We start from the raw sequence: 18,607 nt of genomic DNA on the forward strand, positions 1-18,607 counted from the left end.
ATCGGACTCCTAAATGCAGCTCATGATTTTCTAAAAATATATATATCCAAGCGAACTCCCACAGTAAATTTCATCTTAACTAAACCATGTAACAATAATAAGATTAAAATAGACTTTACCCGTTACAACGCACAGACATTTTTTCTAGTAAAGTATTAAATATAGGCAAAAAAAACTAATTACAAAATTTACGAGACAAATCTTTTAGACTTAATTGCTCTATGATTTGATAATGTGGTGCTACAGTAAACATTTGCTAATAATAGATTAATTAGACTTAATAAATTCGTCTCGCGGTTTACTGACGGATTTTTTTATAATTAGTTTTTTTTATTAGTACCTGAACACCCCATGTGATACCCTATATATTATCCGATGTGACACGCCAAAACTTTACACCCCTGGATCAAAATACCCCCTTAGAGCATTTCCAATAGCCTCTCCAAATCGAACTCTCCAAACACCCATATAGCCAACTCTCCATCTGATTTAGCTAGTCAAACTATATGCTCACTCCAACAGACTTTCTATTAATCCTATCCAAAATAAAATCGGACCCACATGTCAGCCTCTCTCCCTTCTTCTTCCTCTCTCTCCCCCTTCTTTCTCTTTCTTTCTTTTCCCCTTCCCTTCCTTCCCGTCGACCACGCTATTGCCGACGGCGGCCGACGCATGGCACGCGGTGGTGCGGCGATGCGGGGAGGCAGGAGGTGGCGCTGGGAGGCGGACGGCGGTCCACCAACGTCAACGCTCACCGAGCTGCTCTCCCTCTCCCCGCCGACCACTCCCTGCAGTCGAGCGTCGTCGAGCTCCCCTCGGGCTGCCGGATCTAGAGGCCGCCGCCAGCTTTGCGGCGATTAGGCGACGACAGCGAACGAGGCGGGAGGCGGCAAGCGATGGCGACGACGGTTTTGGGGGGGGGGGGCAGAGCTCAGGGCGGGGATGGCGATGGTGGCGGCGGCTCGTGACGACGACTCCGACGACGACCTTGATGATGACGGCGGCGTCCCCGATGACCTCGCGAGGAGTACACCACCGCGCCACAGGTCGTTGCTACGGGCCACCGTTTGGCGAGGCGTTTTGGCTAGCCAAATCTAGCCAGCCAGTGAGCAAGTTTGGCCAGTCTGTTGGACCTTCTTTTTGTCCTTGAATGGCTAAAGTTTGGCTTGGAAAGGCTGATAGAGAGGCTGTTGGAGATACTCTTAGACGAATGGCAGGCCATTGTAAAATATAAGGATTTTTTCACTCGCTAGTATTGTACTCCCTCCGTTTTAAAATATAAGGATTTTATGTGGATGTGATATGTACTTGGATGTATCGCATCTATATAAAATCTCTTATATTTTGATATGGAGGGATTATAATTTTATGATTTTTAAGTTAGCACTGTCGTAGAATCAATTTGGATCAGATTTGAAGTCTCATTTCACTATTATTCACATGTCAATGACGTGTAGTTTAGTCAGAAAATCCCTTCTGGCAACATCTCATGTAAAGTACAACATAAAACAATGCGGGTTGACTCCAATCATGCTGGTTTAAACTAACAGCACAAACTCCCTTTGTTGATCTTAAAAAGATTTCTAGCTTTTTCGCTTCTTTTGAAGCATGAAAATTTAGGGGTTGTTTAGTTCACTATCACAATTTATCTCACCATACCACAACTTAAGTAAGACATATTTGTCTAAGCTAGACATCTGTTTAATTCGTGCCACACGTATAACAAGGTTCCTTCATTATAACCTAGATCTCATATGTCATCGGCACATAAAAATAGGGTAAGCTTGCTCTCCTATGGTTAAAGTGTGGTTTTAATTTTATTGGCCACATGTTAAGGCTGTGTTGTTTTTCATGAGCTCCCAACTCATAGAACTCAAGTTAGTGTGAATATGCGAACCAAACATGCCGAAACTTCTTATAGCCCACTAACAAAGAAGCCTGTACATTAAGCTGAATCAAATGTCTTGCCAAAAAAAAAAGCCCATGAAGAAAAGACAGGGTTCACAGGACAGAAATTCGGGAAGCTGGGAGAGAGGAGGGGAGTGCAGAGAACATGACAAGTAAAGGAGCAGCTCTAATATGTGTTATTTTCGGGCTAATTGGATCTATGCCATCACAAATATACCATTTTAGATAAATACCAGCACTATTCACGATATCAACTACACTGGAATTTAGGAAAATTGAAACCGTGCCACTCCGTCATGATATCTGTCAAAAATCTTCATTATGACATTAGCCTCAACTGCACATGGACTTAGCTGCTAATTCCATCTTCTTCACCTCCTTCCCCTCTTTTCTCTTTCCCCCACCTCTCTCTCCGGTTTCACTCTCTCTCCGACGCTCACCGTCATTGTTGGCGTCATCGACCACCTCCGCGGTGGGAGGGCTCGGGAGTTGCCGCTCTCGTTTTTGACTCCATCCACAGTAGGAGGGCTCGGGAGCCGCCGCCGTCATCGTCTTCAACCCCATCCATGGCGGGAGGGCTCAAGAGCCACCCATCCGCGACGGGAGGGCTCGGTCGTCGCCGCCGCCGTCGTTGTCCTTCGTAGCAGTCATTGAAGATGGAGGAAGAGATGGGGAAGAAAGAAGAGGGAGGATGGAGGAAGATGGAACTTACATGTGGGTCCCATGTTTAGGGGTCTGACGGAAAACGTGACGATGATGGTGTGGTTCAAATTTCTCCAAATTCTAGTGGCACCTAGCGGACATCGTGAATAGTAGTGGCATTTATCTAAAATGGCATATTTGTAGTGTCATGGATCTAATTAACCCTTTATTAATATCTTCCAACTACCCATATATTTATATTTGAGTAAAATACATGGCCGGTCCTTAAACTTGTGCGCGGGTTTCACTTAGGTCCATAATCTTGCAAATTGCACAGTCAAAGCCACCAACTTGTTTTAATGATTCAGAGCAGGTCCAAACCCCACTTGACCGGCTCTGACCGCCAACGTGGCACGCCACGCAAGCACCAATTTTGCAAACAAGCCCATCCGCAAACAGTAGTGCCAGAATAATTGCAGTTAACCCCTTGTAGCTACAGTAGAGGCGCGTACAGCACCCTAAATTCCCAAATCCATCCCCTCTCTCCCATTATTCCCCAATCCTCAAGTCTGGAGAGAGAGGAAGCGGCGAGTAGCTCACTCCGGGGATCATCGGCGTTTGCTGCGATTCGGGCGGCGCATCCATCTGCGGGAGTGGCGGCGGGCGATAGGCTGCGTGGGCCGGCTCCCTCGTCGGCGTCGGCGTCGGCGTTGGTGCAGTGGCGACGATGGACCTCAGCCTGAGGGGGGAAGCTGAGGCGGCACCGGTGTATCGTAAGTACCCCGCCCTTTCTTGTGATTTAGCATCCGTTTGGATGGTTTGTGGTTGTGAAGTATCGTTTTTTCTATGCAATGCGAGATGATGATGTTGGAGCAGTTAGGGTTAAACCTAGGGTTTTAGTTTGTTGTTGATGGGGTTTTTTTTTTTTTTTTTTGCCATTGGCAGGCTCTAATTCGAAGCAGTTCACAATTGAGGTTCATCATGGGGGATTTTTCTGTGGTATGGGAGTGAATCGCAGTTATGTGGATGGCAAAGTTGGCTAGTTCGATTATGTCGATTCTCGAGAGTGGGGTAGTTCTCTGCAGTTGGCAGATTTGGTTGCTATGTTGGGTTATGATGCAGGGCCAAGGCTGAAAGTATATTGGTTGCTGCCTGGGAAGAACTTGGTTGATGGTTTGAGAATGAATTGTGGACAGCGAAGTAGAGATTAATGTAATGAATTCAGTGTGCAACAAAGTCAAGAACTTTGTTCTCTATTTAGACCATACTGACCGTGTTTCAGGCAGAAATCAAGAAGATATCGTAGTGAGCCCAGTCTCTGAGTTGCCTATAGTAATGAGCTCTGTTAGAGGTTGTCAGCAGAAGGGAGATGGGAACCAGGGGGGTAGTAATGTAGGAGTACAAGCATGTGGGGTTGTAGATGAAGCAGCTGATGAAATTGAAGATGATGTTGAATATGACAGTGATGGTAGTGAAGCTGACGATTCAAACTTTGTGGACAGTGACTATGAGTTCCAAGATGATGATGATGATTTATTTGAGGATAATGTGGATGGTGATGTGGTGGACCAGGGCCCAGCTCCTAAGAAGTTCAATCAGAAGAAGGTTGCAGGTGGCAAGCTGAAGGGAAAGAGAGTAATTAGAGAGGAATGTTCAGATGAGGAGTCAAGTGATGAAGAGTGCTTGGAACTGCCAGAGAATCCAGATGAGATCAATTTGAGGTTCAAGTCCTTTAACCCAGAAGATAAGAATAACCCTGTCTTTAAAGTTGGGATGGTGTTCCCTTCTGTTGAGCTGCTTAGAAAAGCAATCACTGAGTACAGCTTGAAGAATAGGGTAGACATCAAGATGCCAAGAAATGTAGAACAAGGATCAAGGCTCATTGTGCAGAAGGGTGCCCTTGGAACATGTATGCATCTCTAGATAGCAGCGTGCATGGTTTTATTGTGAAGACCTATGTGCCTCAACACAAGTGCAGAAAAGAGTGGGTTCTCCAGAGGTGCACTGCCAATTGGCTTGCATTGAAATACATTGAGTCATTTAGGGCAGATTCCAGGATGACACTACCTAGCTTTGCCAAGACTGTTTAGAAAGAGTGGAATTTGACACCCTCAAGGAGCAAACTAGCTAGGGCTAGGAGGTTGGCACTGAAAGAGATATATGGGGATGAGGTTGCACAATACAACATGCTGTGGGACTATGGGAATGAACTGAGGAGGTCTAACCCAGGCAGCTCATTCTATCTGAAACTGGATGATGGCAAGTTTAGTTGTCTCTATTTCTCTTTAGATGCTTGCAAGAGGGGTGTTCTAAGTGGCTGCAGGCCTATCATTTGCTTGGATGGGTGCCATATCAAGACAAAATTTGGTGGGCAATTGTTGACAGCAGTTGGCATTGACCCTAATGATTGTATATTTCCAATAGCAATGGCTGTTGTGGAGGTAGAATCATTTAGCACATGGTCCTGGTTCTTGCAGACTTTGAAGGATGATCTTGGCATTGTCAATACTTATCCTTGGACCATCATGACTGACAAATAGAAGGTAATATTGCTTGTAATCATTTAATGTCTGTTGTACATCATATGTAATCATGTAATTACTGATTATAATCATTTAAATCATGTTTGTTACCTTCTTGTAGGGTTTGATACCAGCTGTTCAGCAACTATTCCCAGATTCTGAGCACAGGTTCTGTGTGAGGCATTTGTACCAGAATTTTCAGCAATCATTCAAAGGTGTGATTCTTAAAAATCAACTTTGGGCATGTGCTAGGTCTAGTTCAGTCCAAGAGTGGAATACTAAATTTGAGGAGATGAAGGATTTAAATGAAGATGCATATAACTGGTTAGAGCAAATGGCACCAAATACCTGGGTTAGAGCATTTTTCAGTGATTTCCCTAAATGTGACATCTTACTGAACAATAGCTGTGAGGTCTTCAACAAATATATTTTAGAAGCTAGAGAGATGCCAATACTAACCATGCTAGAGAAGATAAAGGGCCAGTTGATGACAAGGTTCTTCAACAAACAGAAAGAAGCACAAAAATGGCAGGGCCCAATCTGTCCCAAGATTAGGAAGAAATTGCTGAAGATTGCTGAGCATGCTAACATTTGCTATGTGTTGCCTACTGGAAAGGGTGTTTTCCAAGTAGAAGAGAGAGGGACCAAATACATGGTAGATGTTGTGACCAAGCACTGTGATTGTAGGAGATGGGACCTAACTGGCATCCCTTGTTGCCATGCAATAGCATGCATTAGAGAAGACCATCTGTCTGAAGAAGATTTTCTTCCACATTGCTACTCTATCAATGCATTCAAGGCAGTGTATGCAGAGAATATCATTCCTTGCAATGATAAAGCCAATTGGGAGAAAATGAATGGACCCCAAATATTGCCACCTGTGTATGAGAAGAAGGTTGGCCGGCCAAAGAAAAGCAGGAGGAAGCAACCACAGGAAGTGCAAGGTAGAAATCAGTGGCGGACGCAGGATTAAAAACATGATGGGGCGGAGATGTTCGCTTCATAAGAACAACTAAACGCAACAAATACCATATTTATACTACAATTAAGGCAAACAAAACAATTTTAAAGCAAAGCAATAATATTTGCGCCATACATAATTCATCGTACACCAAAATATTTATAAAGCATTGTTGATTTATATATTTAAGAAAGATAAATATATGAAAAGACATACCAGCAGCGGCAACGACGGCAACCAGCGGCAATTTTTGTAGGCTCAATAGTTGAATGCGAACCGGAACCACGGCCATGACCACGGCCATGTCCTTGCTGTCCCTGTCCATCTATGTCCATAATTGTTGTTGTTGGCCACTTGTCTTGGCTTGATGGCCACTTGTCTTGGCTTGCTGCTCTGTGCATTGTGCTCCTATCGGCTGACTCGTTGAGACACTGATTTGTTTGTTGATTTGCTGAGAGGAGTGAGAGCCTGATTGGTTGATTCGCTAGCGGCTAACGCCGAGCTGCAGCTGCCTGAGCAGGAGCCAGGAGCCGAGGTCGCGACTCGCGAGGTCAGGAGGAGGAGTCGAGGAGCAAGGCCCTGGGCGGCTCGCCGGTTCCGCGGCTGGACCTTGGTGATGGCGGCCTGGCCAGCTGCGAGCGGCGTCGGACCGGGCGGCGGCAGCTAGGTGAGTAGGCGTCGGCGCGTCGCTGTCTCGTGTGGTGCGCCGTGCGCGCCCTGTGGCCTGTGGCCTGTGCGGCGACCGGCGGAGGCGCCGTGGCGGGGCGCAGTGCAGGCGTCGCCGGCGCCCCGGCGTGGCGCGGAGGTGGAGTGAGTCGGCACTGGCGTCTCTCGGCGAGCGGGCGATGCGCGGAGAATGAAACGTCGCGCGTGCCGCGTGGGGTAGCGAGACAGAAGCCAGAAGGTGAAGCGGTGGAGTTAAAATTGTAAATTAGACACTTATGGGCTTTCTACTTATGGGCCAATTTGACAATTTGTGAATATATATGGCCCAAGGGGGGTGTGGGGGGTTGGGACGACGCGGGCCGTAGTTGGGCCGGCCGCCCCATGCCGCCCAATGGGCAGTTCCGCCCCTGGTAGAAATGGTCCCAAGCTTACCAAACATGGGGTAACTATTCACTGCAGCTATTGTCATGAAGCTAACCACAACAAAAAAGGGTGGGAGTTGAGGAAGAAAGGAATAAGGCCTAAGAACAAGATAAGAAGAAATGTAGCTGAAGCCACAGAAGAGCCTTCAGTCATGCCTCAGGTTATTAAAACTCTACATTTCAGATTATGTTGTGTTAATCCCTTGAACTAACCAATGTTGTGTTACAGAAATTAATGGGACCACAAGCAGGTGGCTCATCACTATTAGCTGAGGTGAATGACAATATGTTGGATCACATGCTGCAGGAGGTAATTTTCTTGTTAAGGTTTAGATCACTTTATTCAGATGTAAACACATGTGGCATTTGTACCATAACTGTCCTCCTTTATAAACCTATTTAACATTCAGTTTGCTACTTTGCTCTGATTTTTAATTCCTGTAGGCATCACAGCCCAGTCAACTAACTCAGGAACATGGTCCACTGCCTGACTGTGCTTTCATTCAAGAAAACCAGCCAACAGCTAGACCAGTGGTATTAACCACATCAACAAAAGAGGGAAGATCAAAGATGACCAAGCCTAAGAAGAATGCAGCTGGCACTTCAAAGAAAAAGAAGGCAACAGATGGCTTGAATGATGGTGCTGCTGCAAAGAAGGAGAAGGCTTGAAGGAATATAGTACTGCTGCTGCAATGATCCATGCTTGTTCAAAGATCATAGGAATACTTTTGCTTGCCAACTCATGTTCATGACAAGAAATAGTGCATGTGGATGTGGATGTGGATGTATATTTTGGACATCAATGTTGCTGCCATGTAAATGTGTCTGTAGTGCCATGACAGCAAACATTCTGGATGTGGATGTGTTATGGTGATGTGCTTTTGGATAAAACATTAAACTGTCATGCAATGAAGTGGTTGGTTCTCAGATCAATTGTGCTTTTCATTTATGACATATATGTGTACTGATGCAATGTTGCTGTCAATTTCAATCTGCAACTGTCATTTTAATCCTGCAAGAAGCAATTTCTTCTCTGAACCTGTATTTGTAAATCCTGAAACTGTCATTTTAAACCTGCCTTTCTAAAGCCTGTCATTCCACACAAATTCCAGCACATCATTCAAACTGAAAATGCTGTAAATTTCAGTACAAATGGCAACATTCATAATTATTCCAGCCCAACCAAAATACATTCATTTCCAAAAGTTGGCACAACCAAAATACATTCAGGATTCTTCATTCTCCATTCAATTCCACCTTCATTTCATCAACACAACAACCAGAACACAGACTAAAATAAGAACTCCAAATAACCCTACAACTAACATGCGCTTCACTGCCAACAGTATTTCTCTAACAATGGGCACTATAGCTATCAAGTTCTTCTCAATTTCATCTTGTCTCCCAAAAGCATCTTGATTTAGATCCAAATGCTGAGCAGTCTTCCCATATGTGCGATCTTCTCCAGCAATGAAGCCATTCCTCTTCAGATAATTGATGTAACCTTCTTCCCAATACCAAAAGTTACACCCAGTTCCATCTTTCTACAGAAATAACAAGCAAACTCAAATCAACACTAATCAGCGAGGTTGCCAGCTAACAAATTCCAACCAAACCAACCAAACTAAAACTCACCTCATGGTCAGGACAAGTGTATCTCACGATGGCATCTGTCTTTGCTGTGCATCTCACGATGGTCTTCACATTGCATGAGAGGCACACGATCAAAGGTACAACTAACCTATTCCGGCGGGTGCTTAACGACGATGAGCTTGCAGACGCCATGGATGCAACCTCGCCGCCTCCGGCCGCCGCACACCGCCCCCCGTCGCCGCCGCACACCTTTCCCTCCTCGTCTCAACAGCCTGGCTAGCCGCTAACCCTAGAATGGGATGGTTGCGAAGGATTTGGGGATTTTTGTATCCGCCATGGCGCTACTGTTTGCGGAGGGGCTTGTTTGAAAAATTGGTGCTTGCGTGGCATGCCACGTTGGCGGTCAGAGCCGGTTAAGTGGGGTTTGGACCTGCTCTGAATCAAACAAGTTGGTGGCTTTAATTGTGCAATTTGCAAGATTATGAATCTAAGTGAAACCTGCGCGCAAGTTTAAGGACCGGCCATGTATTTTACTCTTTATATTTCTTTATTATTACATGTCATCTCTATCCATGGCTACAAGCATTATTTCTCTCCCTCTCTTCCTATAACTAACGACAGTCAAGAGAGAGAGTGACAGAAGAGGTGAAGGATGAGGGGAAAGATGGAGGAGGAGGGCCGACAGCGGGCGGTGCGGGCTCGAGCACAGATGGAGGCGAAGAAGTTGCGGGTGGTGGGGACGGTGGCGCGGCAGGCAGCGCTTGCAGAGAAGCTACGGGAGACGGCGCAATGCCAACACTGGGGCGCTCCAGCTCTCTGCCATATCCACCACCACTCCGCCTTTACTCATGTGATCTCCACCACCAGATTCAGAATGCACATCCTCTCTACCGTTACACCCACCTAGTATGCAGTCCAGATGATGGCAGTTAGGGGATGGCATGAGGTGAGAGAAACATCAAATTGGGCGTTTATCTCTCCCGGGGAGCGCACACGCTAATTTTGAATGGCCAGATGGAGTATCTGTTGGAGACTAATTTTCTTCTAACATACGCCATTTTCAGGATGGAGGGTGCGATGGAGTATCTGCTAGGGGATGCTATAACAGGAAACGTGATGGTGATAACAATGGTTCAAATTTTATAAAATTTCAGTGGCACATAATAGGTTTCATCAATAGTAATGGTATTTTTTAAAATAAGCAAATTTATAATGACACTCATCCAAAATAACCCATAAATATTCATAATGGGTACAAAGGAAATAGATCATCCGACTTTGTGCACTTTACAGTTGTAGCACATATGAGCCGTTGAGTCTCATCCGGGCACCACCGCGTTTTGGTGTCATTTTCAATGCTGCTACGGCTAGTACTACTCCTAGAGCACTAGCAATAAATAACAATAAATGTGAGAGCCACATCAGAATCTTCTTCGTTCGTTCCTCGAACCTCAGATGCATCGCAGCTCGATCAGCTCACTCCTCCCTCTTCTACTATAAGATCGACCCTTGCTAGCTCGTCCGTAAGATCACCCATCACTGGCCACTTCATCTTCTTGCTCGCTCTCGATCGATTGATTGGAAGAGCTTAACTCCTCATGGAAGAGATTAACAGCCTCAAAGCAGAGGAGCAGCAATGCCATGGCGGCGGCGGCGGCGGCGGCCGGGTGTCCCAAGCAATCGCGATGCTCGTCGCGACGGCGGTCACGGCGCAGGCGGCGTACCGGGCGCGCCACGCGCCATGGGACCTCGCCTTCGTCCTCTTCGCCTACGCCGGCCTGGGGCTCCTCTTCTTGTGCCTCTCGATGCACGAGCGGCTGCCGCAGCCGGCCGCCGCCGACGACGACGGTGAGGCGGTGAGGCGGCGGCGGCGGTGGCTCAAGATGGCCGTGTGGGCGCTGTCGACGGCGCTGAGCGCCGCGTTCGCGTGGCGCGTCGCGGCGGTCATGCCGGCGCCGGCGATGAAGGCCGCCGTCTGGGGGATGACGTCGACGGTGGCGGTCGCCGGTTTCTACCTCCTGTTCGCCTACAGGCCTGCGGCCATCTCCTCCTACTCCGAGCTGGAAACTTGCAAGCACGAGCAGGCGTCGTCCAAGCTCGATCAGATCCTATAACAAAAGATTTGGGGAGAAGAGGAGCTTAATGTTTAATCTTGTATTCGATAGAAATTTAATAGCAATAATAAGTGAATTCCCCATTCACATATACTACAATTTAATATGGCAGAATTTTACAATAAATCTATAATTGGTATCGAAATAATTCGAACAAAATTCATGTAAATTTCATACATTGGTAGTTTCTTGTAAAAGAAAATGCCCATGCTAGATTCACGTCTTTTTATCTACGGATAAAATACATATACTTTACTATGGACAACAGAGAATATATCATAGCAACATATTTTTATCTAGTAACACTTGTTTGCTTATTTAAACATGAGGACATATCTAAAACTCGTGAAAATCATATCTAAAAGTTTTATAAATTTATGAAAAAAAAACTAGAGATAGGTGTAGATATGAAATACATTCTCACCAAATCTCAAATTCAAACTTAACTTCATTTAGGAGTAACAAAAAGACAAATTCCAGGTGAATAGTAACATGACACTATTCACTCGAAATTTATATTTTTTTTCCTCTTAAATGAGGTTGAGTTTGAGCTTGAGATTTTGTGAGAATGTATTTCATACCTACACCTATCTCTAGTATTTACAAAATTTTTACTCCCTCCGTCTCCTAATATAAGGTATTTTGACATTTTGCTTGCACTGTTTGACTATTCGTCTTATTTAAAAAATTTTAAAATTATTATTTATTTTATTTGTGACTTACTTTATTATCCAAAGTATTTTAAGCACAACTTTTAGTTTTTTTATATTTGCACAAATTTTTTGAATAAGACGAGTGGTCAGACGTTACAAGAAAATAGTGAATATCCCTTATATTAGGGGACGGAGGTAGTAGGTATGATTCACGGATTTCTAACACTTAGCTCGTTTTCGCTGAATATGTCCTCTTAAACATATGGCATTTACTTGTTTGATCTAACCTTGTTTAGTATCATTTGTTTGCTTATTTAAATAAATAGTATTTACTTGTTTGAACCAACCTCGTCGTGTTTTGCTGATTGTAGGTAAGAAGCGAATCCGAGGTAGATCTCCTTCTTGTCACCGCTGGAGGGGAGCACCGAATTCGGACGGTCTTTCAAGAAGGTGGCAGCGGGGGATTGCGACGGCAACGGCAGCATGTGGCATGGTGAGGTTGATGGGCGTTGATCGACCAAGCTAAGGTGAGACGATGGTGGGACAATGGCGAGACGGGAGCGCTAGATCCAATGTTCCTTGAGGAAGGCAGCGCTAACAACGCTTATTGAGCCGCTGTCGGAGCTGCCAGCTGTGCTGCCCCGTGGAGTCTTCTCTCCTACCGATGGCTTCGAAGCTACTCCTCTTACTAGATGGTGTTGAGTTACGAGGCGAGAAATCCGTCTTCACCGTGCACAATGCTATAGTTAGGTTGTGCTGGCTTTCTTGTCTGGTTGGTAAGGGTCATGGAAGGTGGCAGCGATGAGCCTCTCCAACAGTACTGGTGGAGGTTGACCTACAGCCGGATTTGGTGGTAGTGGCAGGTGCATCTAGCCTTTGATCCGTTTCTATAGACTCGATCATGAAAGCTGGCCACCACTTGAATACCGACATGGATGATGTCTATGGGCGCACACACTCTCCTAAAGGTGATGTTGTCACGCCGCCTCTCTCATCTGCGTCATGGGTGGACTCTTTAGGGGTGAAAACCTTGTTCTGGATGTCTGGAATAATGATGGTGGTATTCAATATGTCGCCACCTTCTTGAAAGCGTCACATTGGAGGTTCTTTGTTGGAGCAGTGTCTTTATGGTAGTGTGTCTGTTAGACCGGGTTCGATAGTAATGATGGTAGAAAGATTTGGACAAATGACTAATCTACAGCTCGGTAACTCTCCAACGTTTTTTTTCGGCTTTGGTTTGATGTTAGTCAAAGGCAATAAACACCGTTTCACCACCAGGACTATACCACTAGAATGTCTTCTTGCCATCTTCTTGCTTCACCTTGAGGGTTATTAACGTCAACATCATTTCACCACCGGGACTATTCTCACCTACAACTCATTAAGCATATTAGTCCCAAATCAATTATACAGTTGCCTTGATCAATGCCTACTTTGACTTTTGATTTGATGTTCATCAACAGATCGTATCATCTTGATCTTCGGTATTTCATCTTGCGCTCTTCTTATAATGGATGTAGAATACTCATAGCTTTAAATGGCCTCGCACGGTCCATCATGACAAAGTCTTCACTCACCCTTCACCATCGAATTCGGTCCATCGGCGGCAAGCCTCTTACTTCCACTTCACCCCGCATGGTCTATCATAGCCGAGTCGTGCTTGCCCATCATCGTCTTGCCGTAGATAACCACTTCATCGTCTTGTCATAGTTATGATGCCCGTCTTATAACTTTAATTTTTTAACTTCATTCCAGAACTCAACTTAATCTCACCAATTCATGGAAATAGTTAATTCCAACAATGAGTTGTCATTAATCAATAAAACAGTCCCCGTACTTTTAGGGTCATAGATATTTTAATCTCCCCTTACAAGACAACTCTAGGTCATAGATCTTTCATGGAGGTTCATCGATTCCCCGCTGAGGGAGCTTGTTGTCTGATACCATATTACCATTTATTTCTTAAATAAATGAAGGAATTTTATGTCCCAAGATTCCTCTTATTTCCTCTAAACTCATACTCCCTCGGTCACATAAAAACATCTTCTTGAGCTTCACATTTGTTAAAAAAAAAACTTCTACCACGTCCTAGTATTAGTTCCTTTGTTATAAAATATAAGGATTTATAGGTTCAAATTTTATACATAATATAATGATTCCTATATTGATTTTCACGATTCTCATCATTCCAATGGTTCTATAGTTAATCAGATGGTTTGAATAAGAATGTAAGCAATTTAAAATTCAAAAGTTGACAACCGAAGCAACCGAAAAGGAATCTTTTGATCCAGTCTTAATGTTCGCTAAATAACTAAAAAATCTTATATTTTATTTTGAAACGGAGTCTTAGATAGAGGGACTATACTACTATAGTAAGCAAATAATGTAGTGCAGTACTAGTAGTACTACCGGCCATGGAAAAAATCAGTAATTAAATTATATTAGTGGTACTACATACGGATATTTTGATCTCTTATCTATACTTTCTATATATTCTATTCTATGTAGTTGATACTTACTATAGTAATTATTAGAAATTAAAACTTAATATGTAAGGATATCACATCATCATCCACTAACATTTAGTACTATTATAGAGCATCATAAATCTTATAAACATGACACATTACCTAAAATATAATATTGTAAAGCTTAACATATAAATATGTCAAATTATATTTCTCACATTATTTTCATAATATTTCAATATATTATTTCTAAATCTATAATTTTTACTGCAAAACGCGAAATATCATCTTGTTGTTACCATAAATTTGCTTTGGCCTTCTTTTATTGTTACCATCAAAATCACACTAGCCACTTAGTTGCACTTTGTGCGACAAGGAATATATACCCACCCGTAATAAAATATTTAATATATATTGAAGTGAAAAATATGTACAATGAGTAGCACTTAAAAAATAATCATATTTATCGAGATAACGGAACCAAGCATGAGAAGCTAATGAATTATTGATTTCTCATTGGCAATCAATATAAATTCACCAGTATATACAAATATTCATTTAATTAAGATGTAAGTAACAATACGACACTATAAAATACTTCTCTAGAGCACCGCATAATTAATGAACTATTATGATGATATTTTAGGTCTTTTTAAGGCCCTTTTTCTACTGAATGGAATATAAACGATATATGCAAAAAAAAATTGAATTGTTGAATAATTTGTGATACTTATTTAAGAGTATACACGAATTTATTAACTATTATAAAATTTAAAATGGATTTAAAATAATATTTTAAGAATTTCATATGTAGCTCGAGAAGCATGACACTGAATAGAATACGATGTCCATAGCATAATGAACGTAATGAAGTTGGTATGAAACTCAAGTATGAACGTAACTATGCCGTTGATTTTTTTTACTCGCCCGCCCAACATGCGGGTGCTTGCAGCTTTGCGAGGCTTCTACTGGAAGCTGCTAGTGTCTTTTGAGTACTTTTGAGTATTCAAGTACGAATCGAACGGTTTATACAGTTTGCTGCCTGTATCTAACGGTGGACAATTTGTAGCTTACCTGGCTAAATTAGAATTCAAGAAAGATTTATTCTTTCACTACTTGAGATTGGGCTTCTGGGAGTACTACTTTTTCATTACACGGGGGGAATTACACTGATATATTCCCAATTTCCAGTCCATTGCCGCGTAGTATAGGTCAAGCCGTCGAGGTCAACACGACCCGTCCACTTTCAGTTGTCCTCATGACGGAAAAAAAAGGTTTCTTTCACTGTCCCTTGCAGTCAACATGATACTTTTGGCCTGTTAGGCAAGGTGACTGCAGCGGCTACGGCTGCGCCGTACGTGCGTGAAACTGTTGGTGTCAGCTGCACTGAATTTTTTACATTTTGGTCATTTTTGAAAACTTATTTTACAAATAGACCCCTGGGAAAACTTAAACCCAAAATGGTCCCTTTTAGGGCGCCAGAGTTACTGGCGCCGTACCCCAACATGGCAGCGCCAGCCATACTGGCGCCGTGCCCGTGCCACCGTGGCCCTAGGGCTGGCGTGGAGGAGCTGACTGGGCAGACGTGGGGCGCCAGCCACACTGGCGCCGCCCCTCATACGACGGCGCCATCATGGCTGGCGCGCCCTTCTCTGTGGGCCGCCCCCCTAAACCCCGTGGGCCCCACCACCTTTCTCCTCCCCACTCCCATTTTCGCCCAAACATCAGCCCGAGCTGAGCAGCAGCAGTTCTTCCCCACTCTCTCTCCCTCACCTCCCCACCTCAAATCCACTCCATGTGAACTCGTTTTTCGCGGGATTTTTTGTGAAAATCGAAGAGAAAGGTAGACTCCTCCATTCCCCCCTCTTTTTTTTCGTTTTTATTGGTTGAATTTGTAGATCGAAGGGTAACCCTAGAACCCCTTTTTTGCCCAAATTTGTGATTTTTAGCATTTGTTCTTGGGATTTACTTGTTGTAATGCTACATGTTTGCAATGTACTCATTGGTGTCATGATTTTTTTAACCATATATGTGGTAATGTTAATATTTGGATTGTTTGGTTGGATGGATGGATGAAAAATTAGGGTTGAGGCATGAAAGTAATTTTAATTTGATGGACTTGATGCTAGAGCCTATAGGTTAAACTTTTAACCATTAATTATATGAAGGGGAGAAAATTTTAGTTGCATTATAGAAATTGATTATAGTTAATTAGAACTAGGTTGGGTTGTATGACGGAGTATTTGTAATATTTCGATGTGTAATGCACTAGTAAACTTGTTGATAGTTGTAGGTAGATTAAATATTTTTTTTGGAGTAGTAGCTTTGGGACAAATTAAGTTATGCATTGGTTATAATATGTCGGTTTGGACTACGTTTAGGAATGAAGATTTAATTTATGTTGCAAAGTTACATTTGATTTTTTGGTGTAGATGGATAGAATTGTTCGTGTTTACTACGGTGGTAGAGTGGTGGAACCTTATGTTGGTGCACATGTTAAGTTTGAGGATATGTCATTGAAGACCATTTTGTTTCCCACCCACCCAACTCTAGATGAACTAAGGTCACGAGTGAAAGAAGTTCTTGGATGGACTGAGGATAATGTGGAGATTCGTTTTTATAGGAGATACGATGTTGGTCAAGGGCATAAGTATATATTAAATGTGATAGGTCAGTTGGAATGGGAAGTTTATTTTGATTTGGTAAAAGAGTCTCAGTTTAGATCTCTAGAGGTGTTTGCATCAAAGTTGGTACGTACCGTAGAAATTTTGGATCTAAACAAATCTCCTTCTTATCATTACATTGAGAAGAATTTTATGACATATTCTTCTCGTCGTGGAGGGGGTGCAAGTAAGACTGAGTTGGTACGAGAAGACTTGGAGGGGGAAGGAAAAAGAAGAGACCTTTGCTTGGAAATGATTTAGGGGAGGCAGGACCATCAAAGAGACATTGCGGTAGTGATGATGTGGATGCAGTGAGGGAGATGAAAAGGGAGTTAGTACAAGAGGGGCTTGATCTAAGTGAACATTTGTCGGAAAGTGTGCATTGGTCGTTGTACGGAGGCAACCCTAAATACACGACGGAAGTAGCAAGCCAATATGTGAATCCAGATGATTACTTTTATGTCGAATTGAGTGGTGGTCACGATTCTGTCTCAGTAGAAGTCAATAGAGAGGAGGTTGACGAGGAGGCAAGTGTTGAGCAGTATGATGTTGAATTTGCTGAAGACTCTGATGATGACCGTCCATTCCGTCCACTAACTAACAATGACAAGTTAGCATTAGAGGAATGTCGTGCGTTTGAGAAGGTGTTTGGGAGGAAGCCGGACATTCCTGAGTTTAGGGACCTAACACATGCCCATGGTGCAATACTAGATGGCGGCATCAACCTAAATCAGTTGCCAGAACCATTCCAGGTGGATGGTCTCAGAAAGGGTTTAGAGTTCCCATCCATGGTCGCATTGAAGCTATGGCTTCAGGAGTACGCCATCGTGCACCATCGTCCATACCGTGTTGTCAATTCTGCCGCAAACAGGAGGTACACTGTTAAATGTGAAAACCCACGGTGCAAATGGAAGGTCCATGCAACTAAGAGGTCTAGTGGCACGTGGAGGATATCACGGGTTGGTAAGGACCATAGTTGTGCTACTGCCGAAGGTTCAGGGAGCCACCGGCAGCTGACATCTAAGTTCATAGCAAATAGGTTATGCAATGCCATAAAACTGCAACCTACACTCTCTGCTTCTGCGTTAGCTTTGTATATATTTGAGGTTTTCCAGTATAGGGTGAAGTATGGCAAGGCTTGGAGGGCACGAGAGGAGGCTATGAAGCTCATTTACGGTGAATGGGGTGAAGCATACGTCCGTTTGCCCACTTTGCTGCAAGCCATTAAGCAGACAAATCCCAGTATGGTCTACCACATCGATACTCATCCTGATCGGGTTGTCAACGTTGATGGAGTAACCAAGAAAATTTTTATGCGTGCATTCTGGTGCTTTGGTCCTTCCATAGAGGCTTTTAAGCATTGCAGGCCAGTACTAGCTATAGATGCAACCTTCCTAACTGGGAAATACGGTGGTGCCTTGATGACTGCATTATCAGCTGATGCGGAGGACCAACTTGTACCTTTAGCTTTTGCCTTGGTGGAGAAAGAGAATTCACGAGACTGGTGCTGGTTTATCGATCTTGTCCGACGGGTTGTGGTTGGGCCGCATAGGGAGGTTTGTATTATCTCAGATCGACATGCTGGTATAATGAATGCCATGAGGACTCCTGTTCTAGGATTGCCACCGGTTCACCATCGATGGTGCATGAGGCACTTCAGTGCTAATTTCCACAAGGCCGGTGCGGACAAGCATCAAACAAAAGAGCTCCTAAGGATATGTCAGATTGACGAGAAGTGGATATTTGAGAGGGATGTTGAGGCACTAAGGCAGCGTATTCCCGAAGGTCCTCGTAGGCTTGAAGATGAGTTGTTGGATAAAGATAAGTGGTCTCGTGCATACGATAGAAATGGCCGCCGGTGGGGTTACATGACAACCAACATGGCCGAACAGTTCAATAGCGTGCTAGTTGGTGTTCGTAAGCTTCCAGTGACGGCCATAGTATCATTTACGTTTATGAAGTACAATGATTACTTTGTGAACAGACATGATGAAG

General features: G+C 43.7%; 4 protein-coding genes across 4 annotated transcripts; 3 read left to right on the plus strand and 1 right to left on the minus strand.

Moving 5' to 3' along the window:
- Positions 1–3,120: 3,120 nt before the first annotated feature.
- Positions 3,121–5,341, plus strand: LOC127772549 (uncharacterized). The gene is made up of 3 exons (XM_052298482.1): positions 3,121–3,323; positions 3,496–5,093; positions 5,194–5,341. Exon 2 carries the CDS (start codon positions 3,766–3,768, stop codon positions 4,471–4,473), a length of 708 nt encoding a protein of 235 aa, XP_052154442.1. The 5' UTR covers positions 3,121–3,323; positions 3,496–3,765; the 3' UTR covers positions 4,474–5,093; positions 5,194–5,341.
- Positions 5,342–6,324: 983 nt separating this feature from the next.
- Positions 6,325–8,047, plus strand: LOC127772550 (uncharacterized). Its single transcript, XM_052298483.1, has 3 exons — positions 6,325–7,282; positions 7,351–7,431; positions 7,566–8,047. Exons 1-3 carry the CDS (start codon positions 7,091–7,093, stop codon positions 7,788–7,790), a joined length of 498 nt encoding a protein of 165 aa, XP_052154443.1. The 5' UTR covers positions 6,325–7,090; the 3' UTR covers positions 7,791–8,047.
- Positions 8,048–8,280: 233 nt separating this feature from the next.
- Positions 8,281–8,968, minus strand: LOC127775067 (uncharacterized). The gene is made up of 2 exons (XM_052301382.1): positions 8,757–8,968; positions 8,281–8,665 (listed from the first exon to the last, which is right to left on the minus strand). The coding sequence occupies exons 1-2, from the start codon at positions 8,904–8,906 to the stop codon at positions 8,381–8,383; spliced, it is 435 nt and encodes a 144-aa protein (XP_052157342.1). The 5' UTR covers positions 8,907–8,968; the 3' UTR covers positions 8,281–8,380.
- Positions 8,969–10,170: 1,202 nt separating this feature from the next.
- Positions 10,171–11,104, plus strand: LOC127774728 (uncharacterized). Its single transcript, XM_052301010.1, has one exon. It carries the CDS (start codon positions 10,313–10,315, stop codon positions 10,826–10,828), a length of 516 nt encoding a protein of 171 aa, XP_052156970.1. The 5' UTR covers positions 10,171–10,312; the 3' UTR covers positions 10,829–11,104.
- Positions 11,105–18,607: the final 7,503 nt, after the last annotated feature.

Source organism: Oryza glaberrima, chromosome 5, assembly GCF_000147395.1.
Source record: "Oryza glaberrima chromosome 5, OglaRS2, whole genome shotgun sequence".
NCBI classification, from domain to species: Eukaryota; Viridiplantae; Streptophyta; class Magnoliopsida; order Poales; family Poaceae; genus Oryza; species Oryza glaberrima.

Coding starts and splice junctions, on each gene's coding strand:
- LOC127772550 (XM_052298483.1), top strand. CDS start 7,091: ATGGGCAGTTCCGCCCCTGGTAGAAATGGTCCCAAGCTTACCAAACAT. Junction 7,283..7,350: donor AGCCTTCAGTCATGCCTCAG/GTTATTAAAACT, acceptor GTTGTGTTACAG/AAATTAATGGGACCACAAGC. Junction 7,432..7,565: donor TGGATCACATGCTGCAGGAG/GTAATTTTCTTG, acceptor TAATTCCTGTAG/GCATCACAGCCCAGTCAACT.
- LOC127774728 (XM_052301010.1), top strand. CDS start 10,313: ATGGAAGAGATTAACAGCCTCAAAGCAGAGGAGCAGCAATGCCATGGC.
- LOC127772549 (XM_052298482.1), top strand. CDS start 3,766: ATGAATTCAGTGTGCAACAAAGTCAAGAACTTTGTTCTCTATTTAGAC.
- LOC127775067 (XM_052301382.1), bottom strand. CDS start 8,906: ATGGCGTCTGCAAGCTCATCGTCGTTAAGCACCCGCCGGAATAGGTTA. Junction 8,666..8,756: donor ACACTTGTCCTGACCATGAG/GTGAGTTTTAGT, acceptor TTATTTCTGTAG/AAAGATGGAACTGGGTGTAA.